The following is an 18,576-nucleotide window of genomic DNA, read 5'->3' on the forward strand; positions in this document are numbered from 1 at the left end:
AAGATAAGAAAGGCAAGAAGGGAGGGGAAAGTGCTGCTGATGATAGCTGGAGAATTATGATCACACAAGGTTGAGACAAGGGGGGAAAAAAGTGGCAGTGGTTGTGAAGCATTTGTTGTGGTTGTTGCTACAGACCAGGGAAGGTGGAGGGTAGCGACAAAGAAATAAATCTGTAATCAACTTGGCATAAAGAGCAAGCAAAGAATGATCATTATAGGTGATTTTGGTTATTGATTGGAATGAAGAGATAGCACCAGGGAATAAGAAGAAGAAGAAATTTCTTGAGTTCTTAATGAACAACAATCTTAGGCAATATGTAACAGAGGGCAAATGAGTCTTAGATCTGGTTATATCATCAGAGGATGTGATTGTGAATGGAGTGTCTAATGTTTGTCTGGTTGGTGAGAGTGACCATGAAGTGATCACCCAGATTGTAGCCAGTCATATAAGCACTTATTATATCCACACACATGATATATGTGTGGTTGGAACCATATGGCTGGTGATTATGAAAAGCTTAGGAAACAACTGTGAGCTATAGCATGGAAAGAGGACTTGAATGGAACAGATGTTGGAGATTGGTCAATAGCCAATTAACAGCAACAATATCTGAGTGTATCCAAAGGTGAAAAGGCTAAATAATGTAGCAGTAAAATGGATGAATGAAGAGACTGTGTGAAATCTGGAAGAAGAAATGCACACTGTGGAGGCAACATAAGATGAATGTTAGTAATAATAAGGTACATGAAGAGTCAAAGGACAGGGCAGGAAGGTGATTCGGTGGAAAAGACAGCAAAAAATGTGTTTGAGAAGAAATTAGCTAATCAAGCTAAGAAAAGGCCTAGCAAGTTCTTTCAGTATGTGGCAAGTAGACTGACTATGGAAGAAAGATGCTAGTTGATGACCCTGGTAGATTAGTAACCAATGCAGAGGAGATAGTTGAAGTAATTGGTGAGTGGTTTGTCAATGTGTGTCATGATAAGCTAGAGTGTACAATTTTGGAGGAGGAGGGACTGATGATGAATGAGGAGGAGGTATATTAGGAATTAAGTAAACTTGATGTAAATAAGGAAGTAGGAATTCATGATATATTGCAACATGTCTTGAAGGACTGCTCTAGGGAATTAATGACACCTTTGGCACATCTATTTAACACATTCTTGCAACAGGGCAAATCCCAAAGGAATGGAAGTTGGAAAAAATTGTATACCACTTCTCAAAGGGGATCGGATAAGACTGAAGCTACAAATTATAGGCAAGTCTGTGCATTTGGAGTTGTTAAAGTGTTAGAGAAGTTAGTGAAGACTAGAATTCAGAAATGGTTGATAATAGTGGTATTATTTATGATGGTGCACATGACAAGCTAGAAGGATAACAGACTAGTGACTGGATAGCTGATTGGCTGTCAAATAGGTATTAGCAGGCTGTGTATGGAGGATTGTCATCCCAGTATAGAGGAAGCTCACTAGTCAAGTGCCACAGGAGTTTTGGGAACATTATTGTTTAACTTGTGCATTAATAACAGTGGGATTGGCTTGTTTTGACGTGTGTTTTGACGCAGGAAAATAAGTTTGGATAACCTGGGTTAATATTAATAATATATATATATAAATGTATACATATATTATTTTGAATTAAGGTGCATTTTTGTTTGTGTGTGTGTGGGGGGGGTTTCCCAGAGACTATACTTAATACTCTTTTTATTATTATTATTATCATCATTGGAGACAATGCACCACTCCTAATCATTCAATGTGCCACTTTTGGAGCATGCACCATCCCTCATCTATACCAATTTTTGCATTCCAGTCTTCTTGGACAGTGAATTAGTCTTTATTTGGAATTTGTTTTACCACTGATTTATTTGTCTGTATAAGTCATTAATACACTCTTCATTGTATAATGATGTAGGTGCATACACCTGTATTATTGATACATTTATTGGTTTTCCTTTAAGTCTAACAAGAGCTATTCTGCTATTTATGGTTTAAAATCTATCACATATCTTTTTGGCAGTTTTATGAATCAAAAAACCAACTTCTTCTTCTCCTCCTTGTTATGTTTCTGAATAAAGCAAAGGGTTTCTCTTATCTGTGACCAATTCTCCTGCTTATGGCTATCTGATCTCACAAAGTCCCATGTAGCGTGTGAGTTCATATTGTAATAGCGTGAGTTGACCACCTTTGTGGAGTGTTCTGACATTCCATAGAACTCCTCCTGAGCTGTAGTGAGTTCTCTTTTTTGATCTACATACCACTAGTGGCAGGGTTTCCATTACCATCCCTGGCAGTCTCAGAAGTTGGCACAGTCCATATTTGTCTGATCCGGCATAGAATGCTGTCTCCATAGTGTGATTGAGCTGATATAGACAGGTGGCACCTGATATCCAAATACCTGGAAGAGAAGGCAGATCCCTTCCACTGCATGAGACAAGAGAAATAGTAAAATAGGAAAGATTCACTCTCCTAATGGCATTGCAGAGAGGGGGGGGGAGCAAGAAGAAAAGAAAGAAAGAAATGTAGGGACTGGTCTACAGTTAATATAATATGGTAGATAGATATTACATGACGCAAGATATGGTCCAGCATCAGGCACCTCAGGTTTGCCACTTCCAAACTCACTAAATTGAGCCCTTGAACTTCAGTTCAGTTACCTCAATATCCCAAGTTGTCAACTGTCAACATTACTGACCTAAAGGGTGAAGCAGATGCTTTTCATATTCCCAGTTATCTCATGTGGAAAACTGTGAGTGGGAAAAGATTTATAAGCCTGTAACTCGCCCTGAGGATTAGTCATTTTGGTTTGTTTTAAATTAGCTTTTGGACGTTTGTGCTTGGAGTAGTCTGTTGTGTTGTAATTTGCCGCTAGTTGAATTAGATTATTAGGATGCACAGATGCTTTTCAGAAAAAGTTAGTTGCTATAATCTGCATGAAGGTGTAAATATAGGGGATATTTATGTCCTGGTGAAGTTGCACATTTGTGTACACACCATGGTGTGTTCAGGATCATTCTGATGAGACATTTATTTTGCACACGTTGTAATTTTAGGATATTGGTTCAGCAGTATGGCTCTGAGCCAGAGAAGCATAAGTGAGTATAGGACGAATCATCATTTTGTATGATTCGTAGCATGACTCTGCTGCTCAATTTGCTGTTCTTGTGGATTAGTGGATAGAGCTGTGTAATGATTTTTGATGTCTTTTAGACATTGAGTTTTGATATGGGTGCTGAAGGTCAACTTTCTGTCCAGCAATACGCCACGATATTTGATCTCGGTTTGCTATCCCAAGTTAAATCGATGCAAAAGTCATATGTTTTCTGTATAGAAGTAATAAAATAGTGTATTACCATATTAATCAATATTATGGATCAGAGATAGTTATAGAAAGTATATTATACCTGACAAGTAATTTTATTTTTATTTTTAATCCTTTATCCCTCAGTATCTCAAATCCCAATTTGAGATACTGAGGCAATTGTTGTGAAGATAGAATGTTGCGAAGATACTTCATGTTCAAGTTTTCTTTGCATATGTAAATGATTAAAATAAAAGAATAAGTTTCAATTCCTTATTATCATCTCTCCTTCTTCTATCCACCAAACTCTGCAGTCCACGTTCCCTCAGCCGATCCTCATAACTAATATTGTACAGTCCTGAAACAACGGCATTTATATGCTATATAGTAATGCCAGGATTATCCGGAATAAGGGAGAGGAATTGGTGGTGTAGATAGCATCAGCCTGGCCAAAAATTATTGCAATCATGGAGACGTGGTTGACAGAAGAGGATATAATAACAGGAATAGAAGTCTCTGGGTACAGCATTTTTCGGCAGGATAGGAAGAGAAAGCATTGTGGTGGAGTACTGCGTATGATAAGTGATGACCTATGTCCTCTAAGAGTGGAGACTTTGGAAGGCAATGACACACTAATGATTTTGAAAGCATATGGTGTGAGGTAGAGGTGGGTATGACAGGATATTTAGTGGGGGTGTTGCTACAGACCCAGGAGTAAAGAGGGTGGGGACCAGGAAATGTTTAGACAGTTGAGTTTGGCAAGTGCAAGAAGAATGATTGTTATGGGAGATTTTAACTACAGTAGTATAAACTGGGGAGAGGAAGATGCATGTAGCAATAAGGGAATGGAATTTATAGAATTCTTGAGGGGCAAATGTCTTAGGCAACATGTAATAGAGGGAACAAGAGGTTCAAGAGTTTTGGATTTGGTTATAGCATCAGAAGAGTTGATAATAACTGAGATGACATCCCTCCCACCAGTTGGAGGGAGTGACCATATGGTTTTGACTTGGAAATTGAATAGACAAGCAGGAGTATCAAAGAGACGGGAGCGTACGTGGAATTATAAAGCAGGTGATTATAATAATCTAAGACGTCAACTTGGGTAAGTTTCATGGAGGGAGGAATTGGAAGGCCGGGATATCATTAGTGCATGGAAAATTATGAAAGAATATTTGTTAGCAGCAATGGTAAGTTGTATACCACGAGTGAACAAGAGGACACGATTTGGTGGATGACAAAAATATTAAACAGGAATTGTATGCGAAAAAGAGGCTGTGGAAGAGATATACGGAGACAGCTGAAGAGAAGATGCATAAAGAGTATAAGACACAGGCCAGAAGAGTGACTAGTATGGTAAGGCAGACGAAACTGGAATATGAGAGGAGATTAGCCCTATTTTAGATATGTGGCCAGTAGGAGAAGCAATGACTGTGGAAGAATGATATTGTGGGATAAAAATGAGAATAGAGTAACTGATGTAGAGGCCATAGTAGAATTGTTCAATGAACACTTTATTGGAGTATTTCATCCTGCAGGAGTCAGTTTTAATGCTAGAGGGATAGGGCAGGTTTGAGGTTTAGAGATACAGGAGGAGAGTGTGTGTGTGTTTCAAATACTGAGTACTCCGGATGTCAGTAAAGCTGTGGGACTGGATGGTATTTCACCACGAGTTTTGAGAGAATGTACTAGGGAACTGACAGTGTCTTTGACCTGGCTTTTCAATGAAAGTTTGGCTGCTGGAAAGGTGCCCATAGAATGGAAGGAAGGTAAGATAGTGCCATTGCATAAGGGCAGTAGTAGACTGGAAGTGTCTAATTATAGACCAGTTTGTGTGTCATCAGTAGTTAGTAAGATCTTGGAGAAAGTAGTGAAGGACGGTATATAGCATTGGGCAGATGAGGGTAACGTTATCTGTGAGAGTCAACATGGATTTGTGAAGGGGCGCTCTTGTTTTAGCAATATGCTAGCCTTTTATGATAAAGTTACAAGAGCATTAGATGAGGGAAATGCACATACTGCCATTTTCTTAGACTTAGCGAAGCATTTGACAGGGTGCCACATGATAAGCTGATATTTAAGTTGCAGCACATGGGTCTGGATGTCAGATTGGTCAACTGGATTCAGGATTGGCTGTCTGATAGGTATCAGAGAGTTGTGTATGGTGGGGCAGTTTCAAGGAAGCAGAGGGTTACAAGTGGAGGTCCCACAGGGCTCATTACTGGGACCTATATTGTTTAAATTTTATATCAGTGACATTGTCAGTGGATTGCAAGGGGATATTCAGTTGTTTGCAGATGATGCGAAGCTGGGAAGGATTATTAGTAATAGTGCAGATGCGGCAGCTCTGGAAGAGGATTTGATTAAGCTAGATAGATGGGCAAATGAATGGGAGTATCAGTTTAATGCAGCAAAATGTAAGGTCTTGAGGTTTGGGAAACATCGATGGGACACTGCATACTCTGTGGGAGGAGCTATACCGGACGAAGTAGGGGGAGACAATAGATCTGGGGTTGATGATTGATAGAAACCTGAAATTTAGGGGACATATCGCAAAGGTGGCGAAGGTAACATATCCAGAGGTTTGTTGCAATAATGAGAAGGACACTGACCTGCTGAGATAAAACAGTTATCTTTCCGTTGTATAAGATCCTGATCAGATCACACTTGGATTATTGTTCTCAGATTTGGTCCCCAGGATTTGAAGGGGATAAATTAACTGTGGAAAGGGTACAAAGGCAGATAACAAAGATGGTTTCAGGACTGTACAATGCTAGTTATGAGGATTGGCTAAGGGAATGTGGACTGCAGAGTTTGGTGGATAGAAGGAGAGGTGATATGATTGAGACTTTTAAACTGTTGAGTGATGGTTACAGGATTGACACTGGTGAGTTCTTTCACTTGGTTGAACAGTGGGAATGAGTGGTGACAAGAGGCCATCCCTGGAAGTTATGAAAGGAAACTGTGAGCAAGAGGGTGAGGAGTGATTTCTTTGTGTGGAGGGTGGTTGAACCATGGAATGCATTGCCTGATGGAGTGGTGAGAGCAAGAACGGTCAATGAGTTTAAGGAGTGGTATGATAGACTTTGTGTTTCTTAGTGGGGACCCTCCTCCTCAATGAGTCTTGATAGACTTTGTGTTTCTTAGGAAGGACTTCCCATGGTGAGTCTTTTGACTCCATGGAGGCCTGAATAATAATAATAATAATGATAATAATAATAATAATTATTATTATTATTATGTATAATATAGTTTATATGCAGTAGTAAAACTTTCTTCAACAACTGTAATGAAAAAAGGTGAAATTTCCTTCTAAAATTTCAAAGTTTGCTCTCCACATGCACGAACTGTTTGGCTGGCATGTGGTGTGAAACAGTATGAACACACACACACACACACACACACACACACACACACACACACACACACACACACACACACACACACACACACACAAAAAAAAAAAGATGAATAAATAAATTTCATGTGATGGTGCAATGATCATGAATCCCCTTTTACGGGGAGGTACGGCACCATCTAGCCCCCCCCCCAAAAAAAAAAAAAAATTATCCGGGCTCCTGAACCTGCTTAGCTGACGAATCAGGCCTATGGCTGTGTCAGTATTCCTGACTGTAATCCATGTGTGTGTTCACGGGACCGGTTTGCCTTATTGCGGGATAAAAAACCCCAGATAAACTTGTGGAAAAAACCCTGCTGTCCACTCCCAAGACTGGCTAACTTGGCTATAGCTTGAATATATAGCTGAGGAAGATCCTTAAGCTCTTCGTGTCATTGACGGGAATTGAACCTACAACACTCCTTCCCCAGGCATATGGTTGTGAAGCACAAAGCCACTAGGCACTGCACAGCCAAAAAGATGAATCATTTACAAATTGGTTGCAATTATGAAAAACCAGGAATAACATACATGCAAGATTCACTGAGTGAAACAGAATGCTTTACTCACAAATGAAATCAACAAGTCAGTTGTGTAACAAATTTAAACATCATATCCTAAGAACATAAGACATATCCTGACTACATAAGAGCATTGACATAAGGAACCTTACGAAGAAGTGGAATAGAAACCCTTACTTCTTATAATGAGTCAGTTATACTTGACGCGAACTTATATTCTTATTTTAATCTTTTGCTCACACTTGGGTGTTTCTATTCCATGTTTTCTTAAGGTTCCTTATTATTCCTTATAAATATTGCAGATGAAATATTTCCACAACTAAGCTACTTCTATAAGAGACTGTTGACTTCACATTAAATTGCCTTGGTATCCCATAATGCACAGTATCCCCCTTATCCCCTTTTGGATGTATGTTGTGCATTATTATGGTAACTAAGCTCATGCAGATACCGAAAGTTAAATCATATTTTGCAACAACCGTCTCTCATCTAAAGTATTTTAATAATATGTTAATATAACATTTTGTTACTTGTTTGGAAAATATAACTTTTGCCTTGATTTAGCTCTTATTATCACTGTGAGTATAGCTGCCACTGATGAGACCTTTATTGAGGAGCCATGTCTTGGCAGTGATCTTTCCCATAATTATTGGCAACATTAATGTCTGAGCATTATGCATTATAGAATATTAAGGCAATCGGATGTGAAGTCAGCATCATCTATATATCTATATATCAGTAGTCTGGTTGTGAAGATATTTCAAGCATACACTTTTGTTTGCTCAAGTTGGATATAGGATTTAAAAAAGAATATAATTTATCATCAGGTATATACTTTCTAAACACATGAAAAAACTTGCTACAAGTACATTATTACTGATTCATCTGTCACTGAAATTCTGTATTTTTGCAATGAACATTAAAAAATATGTCATCAAACAAATAAATCTGAAATTTTTCATGAGCAACATGTCTTATTTTAAATAGCAAATAGATTTTTTTTTATTATAGTGTGAAGTAAAATTATTTTATTTTTTTTATTATTTTTTTATTTCAGCTTCATATAGTACACAAGAATAATAAGGATGAATATGCTATTCTGGGCATATTTTTTAAGGTAGGATTTTTTTTTCTTTTTTTTGTGTATAGCTGTAAGTTATGTAATGCACATTACGAACTTCATATTGTTATTTTTATTGAAGTTATTTTACTTAAATATAAAGAGCTAATAAGCTTCATTTCGGCGATATAAACATTATTTAAATTAAGGGGATATTAAATCCCACATTGTTTTAAAACCGAATAAGAAACTCAAAGATTGGAATCAGAGAGTTTCTTGCTGAATATAGTAAACTATAAAGTATCGGCGACCACTAGCGTGAGCTAATGCAAGTGACCCTAGTACGTAGTACAATACCGGACAACTCGTAGCAAAGGTGGTGAAGTCCACCACCTTTGCTACGAGTTGTCCGGTATTACTATAGTTTACTATATTCAGCAAGAAACTCTCTGATTCCAATCTTTGAGTTTCTTATTCGGTTTTAAAACAATGTGGGATTTAATATCCCTTTAATTTAAATAAAGTTATTTTATTTATTTTATTAATCAAGACATTGAAACCCATGTATTCTACCCACACACATCGTATCCAGGTAAAAAGCATACTTCTCACTTCATTGCTCCTCACATCCTTATTTTCCTGTAAACATTTCAGTCAGTTCACACTACATGCTTCTCACAAGTCTTTAGCAACACCCTATGCAGTAAGATATTGCTAAAGACTGTTGTTGATCCCCTCATAAAAATATTATGTTCATTCATATAAATGTTGGTTTTATAATAATTATCAATCGAGTAGATGTTTGTGCTAGAGGGCCATTTCATGCTGAGGCTTGTCAAACCTTATTCCCCTCATCCTCTTCCTCACCCTGCTTGCACCTTTTGCTTGTTTAAGCAGTTTAGTTTTTGGTTTATTTTTAAGAGTAAGGTACCATATGTACCTTTGGTTCTTTGTTCTTGATTGGCCAGAACCTGGGAGTGTCTAATATAACAGGAAACATTTCATGATTTGTATATTATTTAACCTTTAATTGCTATTTAAATATTTATGCAAATTGTTCACAAGTAATGTAAACTTTCCATACTCTCAGTTTATTTAAATAGCAGCTATATTAGAGCTGAGAGCTAATTCTTTATCTTTAAGGCAAAGAAATACAAACTACTGTGCCATTAAAATTTAAAACAATTATGATCTAAAAACTAACAGTTATGTTTAAAATAAAGTTTGCTAACAGTTTCTTAATTATTATAGTGTAAAATCTCAAGCATTTTATAGCATACTATGCATGTGGTATGTTACACAACTGGTGGGTTTAAAATGGTGTACATGAGGAATGGGAATGTGCATTAAATGTCAGCAGTGTAAATTTCTGGGTGACTTAAGTGTTTCAATCTCAGACGTCAATAGCAGCAGAGATAATGCTTCGGAAATGGGTGAGTGCTGTTTTTGCATACCAGTCATGTTGGGGGTGGGGACAAGAATGTGAAAGATGTGTCTGTCTATGGATTTGACCTTAGGCAGTGTGGAAATTGGGAGAGACTTTTTTCTGATGTCTGAGATTCTGCGAGTAATGTTGAACAAATGCAGGATGTGTGGAATGAAAAATGAACTTCTGAAAATTAGACGGAATGTATGAAGACTAACTTGAATAAGGTGAATGAAGAGACTAAGAGACTAGAGTCTGTTTCCCTGTGCAAATTCAGGGAAACTAGATTTATTAAGGGGGGGGGAGTAGATATACAGTCCTTAGGGAGGCAGTTGAATGTAAGAATGAATATAATATGCCCGAGCAAATAAGGACAACAAATCAGAGTGGGATAGTTAATATAAGGCATCAAGGTAGGGTTGGGGCTAATAGGGGTCTTAAATTCATATACACTAATGCTAGGAGTATTAGGAACAAGTAGGAAGAGTTTTTGGCCATGGTTGGCACTTCCAGACCACAGGTTATTGGCATTAGTGAAACATGGCTGACTGTAGATGATATAGCTAGTGGGATTGAATGTGATGGGTATAGTGTGTTCAGGAATGACAGGTTGAATAAAATGGGGGGAGGAGTATTGTTGATGATAGCTGATGAGCTGCAGCCAAGGAGAATAGAAGTTGAATTGCAGGATAGAGAAAAGAGCACATTTGAGGCCATTTGGTGTGAGATTGTGGCTAGCAGAACTAAATATACAATTGGGTGCTGCTATAGACCAGATGATGGAAAAGATGGTGGTGACAGTATGCACAAGCAAATAGAAGAAACGAGTGGAAGGAGGGTGATTATTATGGGAGATTTCAACTATGGTCGTATTGATTGGAGTGAGGAGAGGACACGTGGGAGGAAGGAATTGGATTTTATGCGGTTATTAAGGGATAACTATCTGCGACAGCATGTAATGGAAAATACTAGGGGTCAGAGAGTGCTTGACCTAGTAATTACATCTGAGGATTTAGCTGTAACAAATATGACCACATTGCCACCAATCGGTGAGAGTGATCATAGGGTCTTGACTTGGGAGGTGGCTAAAGGTGTAGAATTTTCAATTAAGACAGGGTACATGTGGAATTATCGGGCTGGAAAGTATGACAAGCTTTGGAATTTGATTGGTTCAGTGCCATGGCATGTACAACTGCAAGGACTAGAAGTCGATAGTGCATGGGAGGTAGTTAAGAAGTGTTTGCATGAAGCAATGGCTGACTGTATACCTAGAGTCCGAATAATAAATCAACTAGGGGTTAAATGGATGAATAGCACCATTAAGCTTGAACTGCAAAAAAAGAAACAACTATGGAGGGAATTTAAGAAGAAAGGTGACCGGCAGGCACACGAACGGTATAAAGAGTAGGCCAGAAGGGTAACGAGTGTGGTAAGAAAAGCAAAAAAGGATTACGAAAGAACATTGGCCATGCAGGCTAAAGAGAATTCTAAACAGTTTTTTAGATATGTAGCAAGTAAAAGGAAAAATGTACATGGCAGAATGATTTTAAAGAATGCCGATGGTAGGGAGGTAACTGAATCAGTTGAGATAGCTGAGTTACTGAGTGAGCACTTTGCAAGAATATATCATCCAGGTGGTGACATTGCAGAAACGAATGTACCAGTAGAGCATACGGGAATTGTGGTGAATGAAGTGGAGGTGAGTAGTCAGTTGCATAACCTCAATGTCAATACATCTGTGGGATTGGATGGTATACTAGCTCGTGTTGTACGAGAAGCAGCTAAAGAATTGTCAGTACCCTTGACCATTTTGTTTAATTTGAGTCTCGAGTCTGGGTTAGTCCCGAGGGGTGTAAAGAGGGGAAAATAGTTCCACTGCATAAAGGTGGTTCCAAGTCTGCTGTTGCAAATTACCGACCGATTAGCATATCAGGAATCATTGTCAAGGTCTTAGAGAAATTAGTCAAGAAAAGAATACAGGATTGGATAGATGAAAATGGGATATTGTATGGGGGACAACATGGTTTTGTGAAGGGTAGATCATGCCTCAGTAACTTGCTCACATTTTATAACACAGTGACGGCTGAACTGGATAGGGGTAATGGGTTTACAGTAATACTACTGGACCTTGCCAAGGCTTTTGATAGGATACCACATAGAACCCTAATCAGTAAACTGGAGCAGATGGTGGATAGATATAGGGTTGGTGAGATGGATAGGAGGGTGGTTGAAGGAGAGATACCAGAGAGTTTATTCAGGAGTGGAGTCTAAAAGACGGCTTGTGACTAGTGGAGTGCCATAGGGCTCTGTTCTTGGACCACTGCTTTTCAATTTGTTCATCAATGATATAGGAAAGGATTTGAGAGGAAGTGTTCACTTGTTTGCTGATGATGCAAAGTTGGGTAGAGCAATTATGAGCACACAGGATGTCAAAATTTTACAGGATGATTTGGATGGTTTGATTTGGGAGTGTTGGTGGATAGGGAATTGAAGTTTAGGGGGCACATTGCAAAAGTGACTAAAACAGCTCACCAAATCACTTGGCTTCTGAAAAATACTTTAACATGCAGAGACAAACAAGTTGTTGTTCCTCTGTGTCGAGCCTTGATAAGACCCCATCTGGACTACTGTGCCCAGTTATGGGCACCAGGGTTTCTTTGTGATCGGGAGGAAGTGGAGAGGATCCAGAGACGAGTGACCAAGATGATAGCAGGTCTGTGAAATGAACCTTATGAGAATAGGTTGAAGATTTGTGGGTTGCAGAAATTGGTCGATAGGCAAAGGAGGGGTGATATGATTGAGACATTCAAATTACTGAAGGGTTTCTATAAGATTGATCCAGAAGATATTTTTGAAAATATGACTGGTGGTGGGAGGACTAGGGGCCATGAATGGAAGCTGGGCAAGAGCATGGTTGACAAGGGTGTTAGAGCTAGGTTTTTTACTTGGAGAGTAGTGAATGAGTGGAATAAGCTTCCAGAGTCTGTTGTGGGTGCTACGACCGTGAATGAGTTCAAGGCAAGGTATGATAGATACTGTGTGAATGTCGAATAGTTGTTCTTGACATGATGTTAGGGCCTCCCTCGATGAGTCTGTCGACTCCTTGGAGTTGCCCGGAACAATAATAATAGAGAAGTTAGCTAGAGTGAGGAGAATGAGAATAGGTATGAGAGGAGAGAAGAAAGCAAGAGAATGGGAGAGACAGGAAAAGAGAGGAAATTGTTGAAAGTCAGGAGCATGTGGACACAAGGAATAGAGAGATAAGAAGGAGTGAAAGTGAAATAGAAAGGTAGAGAGAGATTTGAAGCAGAAAGGTCAAGGATTCTAGTGAAAGAAGAAGAAGAAGAATGAATGAAACTGTTCGGCATGCTATGTATGGAGAATCAATGATTCTTGGTGCACAGAGCAGAGTAGACTGCCAGAGAGTGCATGCTGGGAGGAAAGATAGAGAGTGTAGCAATGGCAATGAAATGAGGTGAAAATGTAGAGGAGATGATAGTGATGATTAGCACAAATGACCTGAAGGATAGCCTGAATCATGTAGCAAAAGATTTGAGATTGATGTTAGAATAATACAGCAGCAGTGTGTCAGAGGGAAGATAGTGAGAGTGTTGTCTTGGTATGATTAATTCAGAGTGGAGGAGAAGAGCAGTAATAATGAGATGGTAATGAGAATATGTGAGACGAGAGGTCTGGAATATGTGGATGCATGGAGTACATTTAAGGATAGAGGGGAGCTGTATTTAAGAGCTGGATTACATTTGGAATTGCAGGGATTTTGGAGAGACTGTTGTTTTCTGGGTAAGTGGTGTTAGGGCAGGGGAAAGTAAGGATGGAATGTAGCAGGGATGGCCTCATGTGGGGATAGTAGTTCAAGAAATGAGAGGGTGTATATTATATTGCAGAGCCAGGTGGAGTATGTGAGGAGTAATAATAGCTATGTAAATACTGGCAATGCACTGATTTTTCTGTATAAAGATGCCAGGAGTTTTAAGAATAAAGGGAATGAGTTTGTAGCACTGATTGACTCAGTCTTTCCATAGATCGTTAGTATCAGTGAAACTTAGTTAACTTAGGAGGATGTTCTGACATGAATAGAAATTGTAGGGAACAGCATATTTCAGCAAGATAGGGAAGGTAAACTTAGCAGTAGTGTGTTGTTCATAGTAACAGATAAATTGTGCCATCTCAGGGTGGAGAATAGGAGTGGAAATTACACTAAGTAGTAAGAGTATATGTTGCAAGATAGAAGCTTCTAGGACAAGATATTTGGTGGAATGTTGCTGTGTATCAGGATATGTTGATAGTGACAAATTAGTTTGGCAAGTGTAATGCAAGGGATCATTATGGAAGGCTTCAACTATAGCAATATATAGTAGATGTAGGAGATAGCATACAGTACTAAGTAAACTGAATTATTGGACTTCTTGAAGAACAACTGTCTTAGGTAGCACATGGTGGAGGGAATACAATTATCAAGAGTTTTGGACTTGGTCATATAGCATCAGAGGATCTTATTGTGACTGAGATGTCAGATTTGTCTCCAATTGGGAAGACTTGGAGAATGAAGAGGCATGTGGAGGTATCAGTTTGGAATGAATTTATGTGGAATTATAAGATTGGCAATTACCTTAGGCTTAGAAACCAACTTGGAGCAGTAGACTGGATGACAGAATTTGAAGGAAGAGAAGAAGACAGTGGCACCTGAGATATACTTAAGAAAAAATTGTTGACAGCAATGGCAGATTGTATACCTCAAGTGAAGAAGATAAAGCAATTTGGATGAAATAGGAATTGCAGATGAAAATGAAATTATGGAAGGCATATAAAGGGAGAAATGGAGAACAGCTGCATCAGAAATATAAGGCTTAGGCTAGGGTGGTGACTAGTGTAATAGAGAGAAAAGTTAGAATATGAGAGAAGAAGACCAGCATTGTAATGCAAAATGAATAATCTCAAGTTATTTTTTCTCTATGTGGCCAGTGGGAGGAAAAATCACTGTGGACAGATCCAACTGCTGGATGTGGACAGGACTCAGGTAACCAAGGCAGATGTCACAATTGAGCTATTTAATGATCGCTTTGTTAGAGTGCTCCACATTGGTAAAGCAGCTTTATTTCTACAGGGATCAGGAGGGGTAAAGTGATTGAAGAGGATGCATTTTGAATACTGAGTACATTAGATGTCAGTAAGGCAGGGTCGGAATTTCACTATATGTTTTAAGAGAATGTGTGTGTGTGTGTGTGTGTGACATTAACTTCACTGTTTAATTAAAGACTTGCAGCAGGGAAAGTTTTCCAGGAGAGTGGGAGGGTAGGATAGTGCCATTGCATCCAGGCAGCAGCAGCAGTAGTAGTAGTGGAATGGGAGTATCAAACTATAATCCAGCTTGTATTTCTTCTGTAGTTGTTAAGAGTTTTAAAAGATTGGTTAGAACTCATATACAGAATTGGGAAGATGAGAGCAATATTATTTATGCAGGCCAGCATGAATTTGTTAAGGGGACGCTTTGTTTTAGTAATCTGGGGGTTTTTGCAATAAAGTAACAGGAGCAATGGATGAGGATAAGGCACACATTGTCATTTTTTGGTATTAATATTAGATATTAGGTTAGTGGATTGATTAGTAACTGGCTTTTTTGATAGATACCAAGTGTTACACCTGGGAGAACAGTATCATGGATAGGAAGGTTACAAGGAGAGTTCCACAGGGTTGGGGGACATTACTGTTCAGTATGTTATGCCATTGATGTCACTGGCCTATAGGAAGATATTCAGTTGTTCACAGATGATGTGATGCTTGGGAGGGTTATTAGTAATGCTGATGTTTTGGCTCTTTTTTCAAGAGAATTTGAATAAGCGAAAGGTAGGAAAATGAATGGAGTATGTAATTTTAATGCAACCAAATGTTTTGAATTTGGGATCCACAGACAGGATGCTATATACTCACTTGGTGGAGTTATACTGAAAGAAATGAAGAAGCACAGGATCATGGCATGATTGTATATAGATATTTGAAGTTCAGAGGTTGTAAATTGCAAATATTGCAAAGGTTGTGAAGACAGCTCAGAGATTTGTGACAATATTGAGATGGACATTGACTACAAGAGGTAAAAGTAGTAGTCTTCCATTGTATAAAGCTATGATCTGACCACATTTAGATTTCTGTGTTCAGATCAGGTCAATGAATTTAAAGATGTTGAAATAACTTTGCAGAGGGAACAGAGACAGATAACAAAATCAGAACTGCAATGTTGGTTGTCTTTAGCTACCTCACCAACCAAGTAACCTGCTTTACCTGGTCTTTGTAGCCCTCATGGAATTGGTTATTTCCACTCTCTTATGCTACCTCCATAATACCCTTTTTTTCTATATTGCATGCTTAATCTTTTTATTCATCCATTTCACATCTACCTTATTTAACCTACTCACCCTTGGAATACATTTAGACATTGCATCTACTAGATAGTTTTTGAAAATCCCCCAAGCTGCATTGATCTCTTTTCCAGCTAACTCCTCATTCCATGCTACATCTGCAAGCTGTCTCCTGAGCTCTTCATAATCCCCCCCCCCTGTAGTTCCACATATACCCTTTTCTTCTGTAGGTCCTCACACTGCTGGCAACCACCCAGGTAATCACCTCATGGTCACTCTCACCAACTGGTGGGTGATTTGACACTTCATTTATAATGACATCCTCCGATGAGATGACCAAATCCAAGACCCTTAATCCTCGTGTGCCCTCTGTTACATACTGTCTGAGGTAGTTATCGCTCAAAAACTCAAGAAACTCATTTTCTTTACTTCCAGTCGCTATCTCTTCATTCCAGTCTATATTGCCATAATTAAAATTGCCCATATTGATCAGTCTTATCTTATTTGCTTGGGCTAATTTGATTATACATTTCATAGTCACTATGATCCACATTTCCTGGTCTATAATAACATCCAGCGAAGTATTTCATTCCATTCACCTCTATCTCACACCATACTGCCTCAAAACCACTGCCACTATTTCCCTCTTGCATCTCTACTTTGAATGGATATAACTCTTTCTCTATATCATCAATAGCACTCCCCCTCTCTTTTTACCTCTTCTATCCTCATGAAGCATATCATGTCCTTCCATCTGCATTCCTGTCAGGATGTCATCCTCATCTAACCATGTCTCACAATTATTCCACAATTTTTTGGGGAACAGACTCAATTAGTGCAACCATTTCATCTGCCTTGTTTCTTACACTTCTAGCATTTGTATATAAACACAACAGTATATAAACAGTATATTTGTATATAAACACAACAGCTCATTCCTGGATCTACAGCTAGTTCCACTGATACCACTTATCCGATCTGATCGCTCCATGCCCGACTGGGGCCATTTCTCTTTCTGCTTATTCATTTTAGAACCCTCTTCAATTCCAACTGTTTTCTCTTGATCCCAGGTCAATCCCATTCCTTTCCTGTCTAAACATGCTCTCACATTTTCTTGGAGCATCCACCTATCTCACACTGTGTACACTTGTCCACCCTGAGCCTCCCAGTTTCCCTGTTCATCTTGTACACACCCATTCTCTCATTTTCCATACTCATGCCACTTACTTCCTCATTCATAACCACCTCTTTGATCTCTCCTGTCATACTCTCCTGCTCTTCCACATCACTTCCTACTTGATCTGATTCCTTCTCTATACTCATTTCTCTACCTTCCAGCAACAGTTTCTCCAAATGACTCACACCATAACCACTCAAATGCAGTCCATTGCTCCCATACAGTTCTCTTCATCCTTCAAACTCATTCCACACATTAACAAATTGTACTCCCTTCTCCTCACACATTTCAGCCAACATACCATTCATAATGCTTGCTCTTTGCCTCATCTCACCACAGTCATACTTAGGCAACACGCTTACTACCCTTCTTGTCACACTATTTTCTTTTATCCATCTAAGCAGCCTCTTGATATCCATTCTGACATGCTCTTTGTCCTCTGTCAAGTCATTCGTACCTATTAAAACCATCAACTCCTTCATTTGCTCCAACCATCAACTCCTTCATTTGCTCCCTCCTCATATCCAATGCCTCAATCATTCTTCTCATTTTACCACTTGGCTCATTTTACCACTTGGAAAACATACCTTGTGCATCCTCTCATCCAGCTCACCTTTAATAATGGAGTCACCATACAACGCCACTCACTACCTACTTGATTTGTTTTAATCATTTTCACCCGAATCTTCTTAATTTCACTTCACATCCATTTCATCTCTTGCCTCATCCAGCCCAATTCAACTTTCGAATCTCGCGTCACATTCTCTCTATCATTCAATCTTTCTAATTTTCGAACTCTCGACTCCCGCTTCACACTTTTACTCTTATTTATTCTTTTGAGTTTCTGTACTTTCGGTCCATGCGTCCAACTTTCGCTTTCATTCATTCTTTCCATTTTTCCCACTTTCGATCCTTTCATCACGCCATTCCAGTTTCTTTCATTCTCTCAATTTTGTTTCCTTCTACCACATTTGCCTTGCTTTCATTCTTTTTACCATCCATTATGGTTTTCAAATCACTCGTTTTCTTTTTCAATGCTTTCTTAACAATTTTTCACCTTTCTTTTACACCATGCTTCTCTTTCGAACAAGCACTCATTCTTGCTGCAGTATTCTCGCTACTAACACTTTCTGTCATCAAATTCATATTAGCACTCATCAAATCCTCATTTAGCTCATTCACACCATCTATGTAATCAAAAGAATGCATGTGGGATATTTATGCAAAATATCCCACACACTAATAATACTAGTAGTGCACAACTTTTATAGCAGCCCTTACTCAAACAATCACTTGTATACAATTAATTATTTCAAGAATAACT

The 18,576-nt window shown here is 38.7% G+C and overlaps 1 protein-coding gene across 1 annotated transcript in view; it reads left to right on the top strand.

The window, feature by feature from the left end:
- Positions 1-18,576, top strand: part of LOC150110110 (putative carbonic anhydrase 3) — a 290,668-nt gene that overhangs the window by 177,049 nt on the left and 95,043 nt on the right. The window contains exon 6 of the mRNA XM_090415351.1: positions 8,273-8,332. Within this exon, the coding sequence (XP_090271477.1) occupies positions 8,273-8,332 (60 nt within the window). The remainder of the gene's footprint in view (positions 1-8,272; positions 8,333-18,576) is intronic.

This window comes from Typopeltis vanoorti, chromosome 1 (assembly GCF_054136105.1).
Source record: "Typopeltis vanoorti isolate ZY-2024b chromosome 1, IOZ_Tvanoo_1.0, whole genome shotgun sequence".
NCBI classification, from domain to species: Eukaryota; Metazoa; Arthropoda; class Arachnida; order Uropygi; family Thelyphonidae; genus Typopeltis; species Typopeltis vanoorti.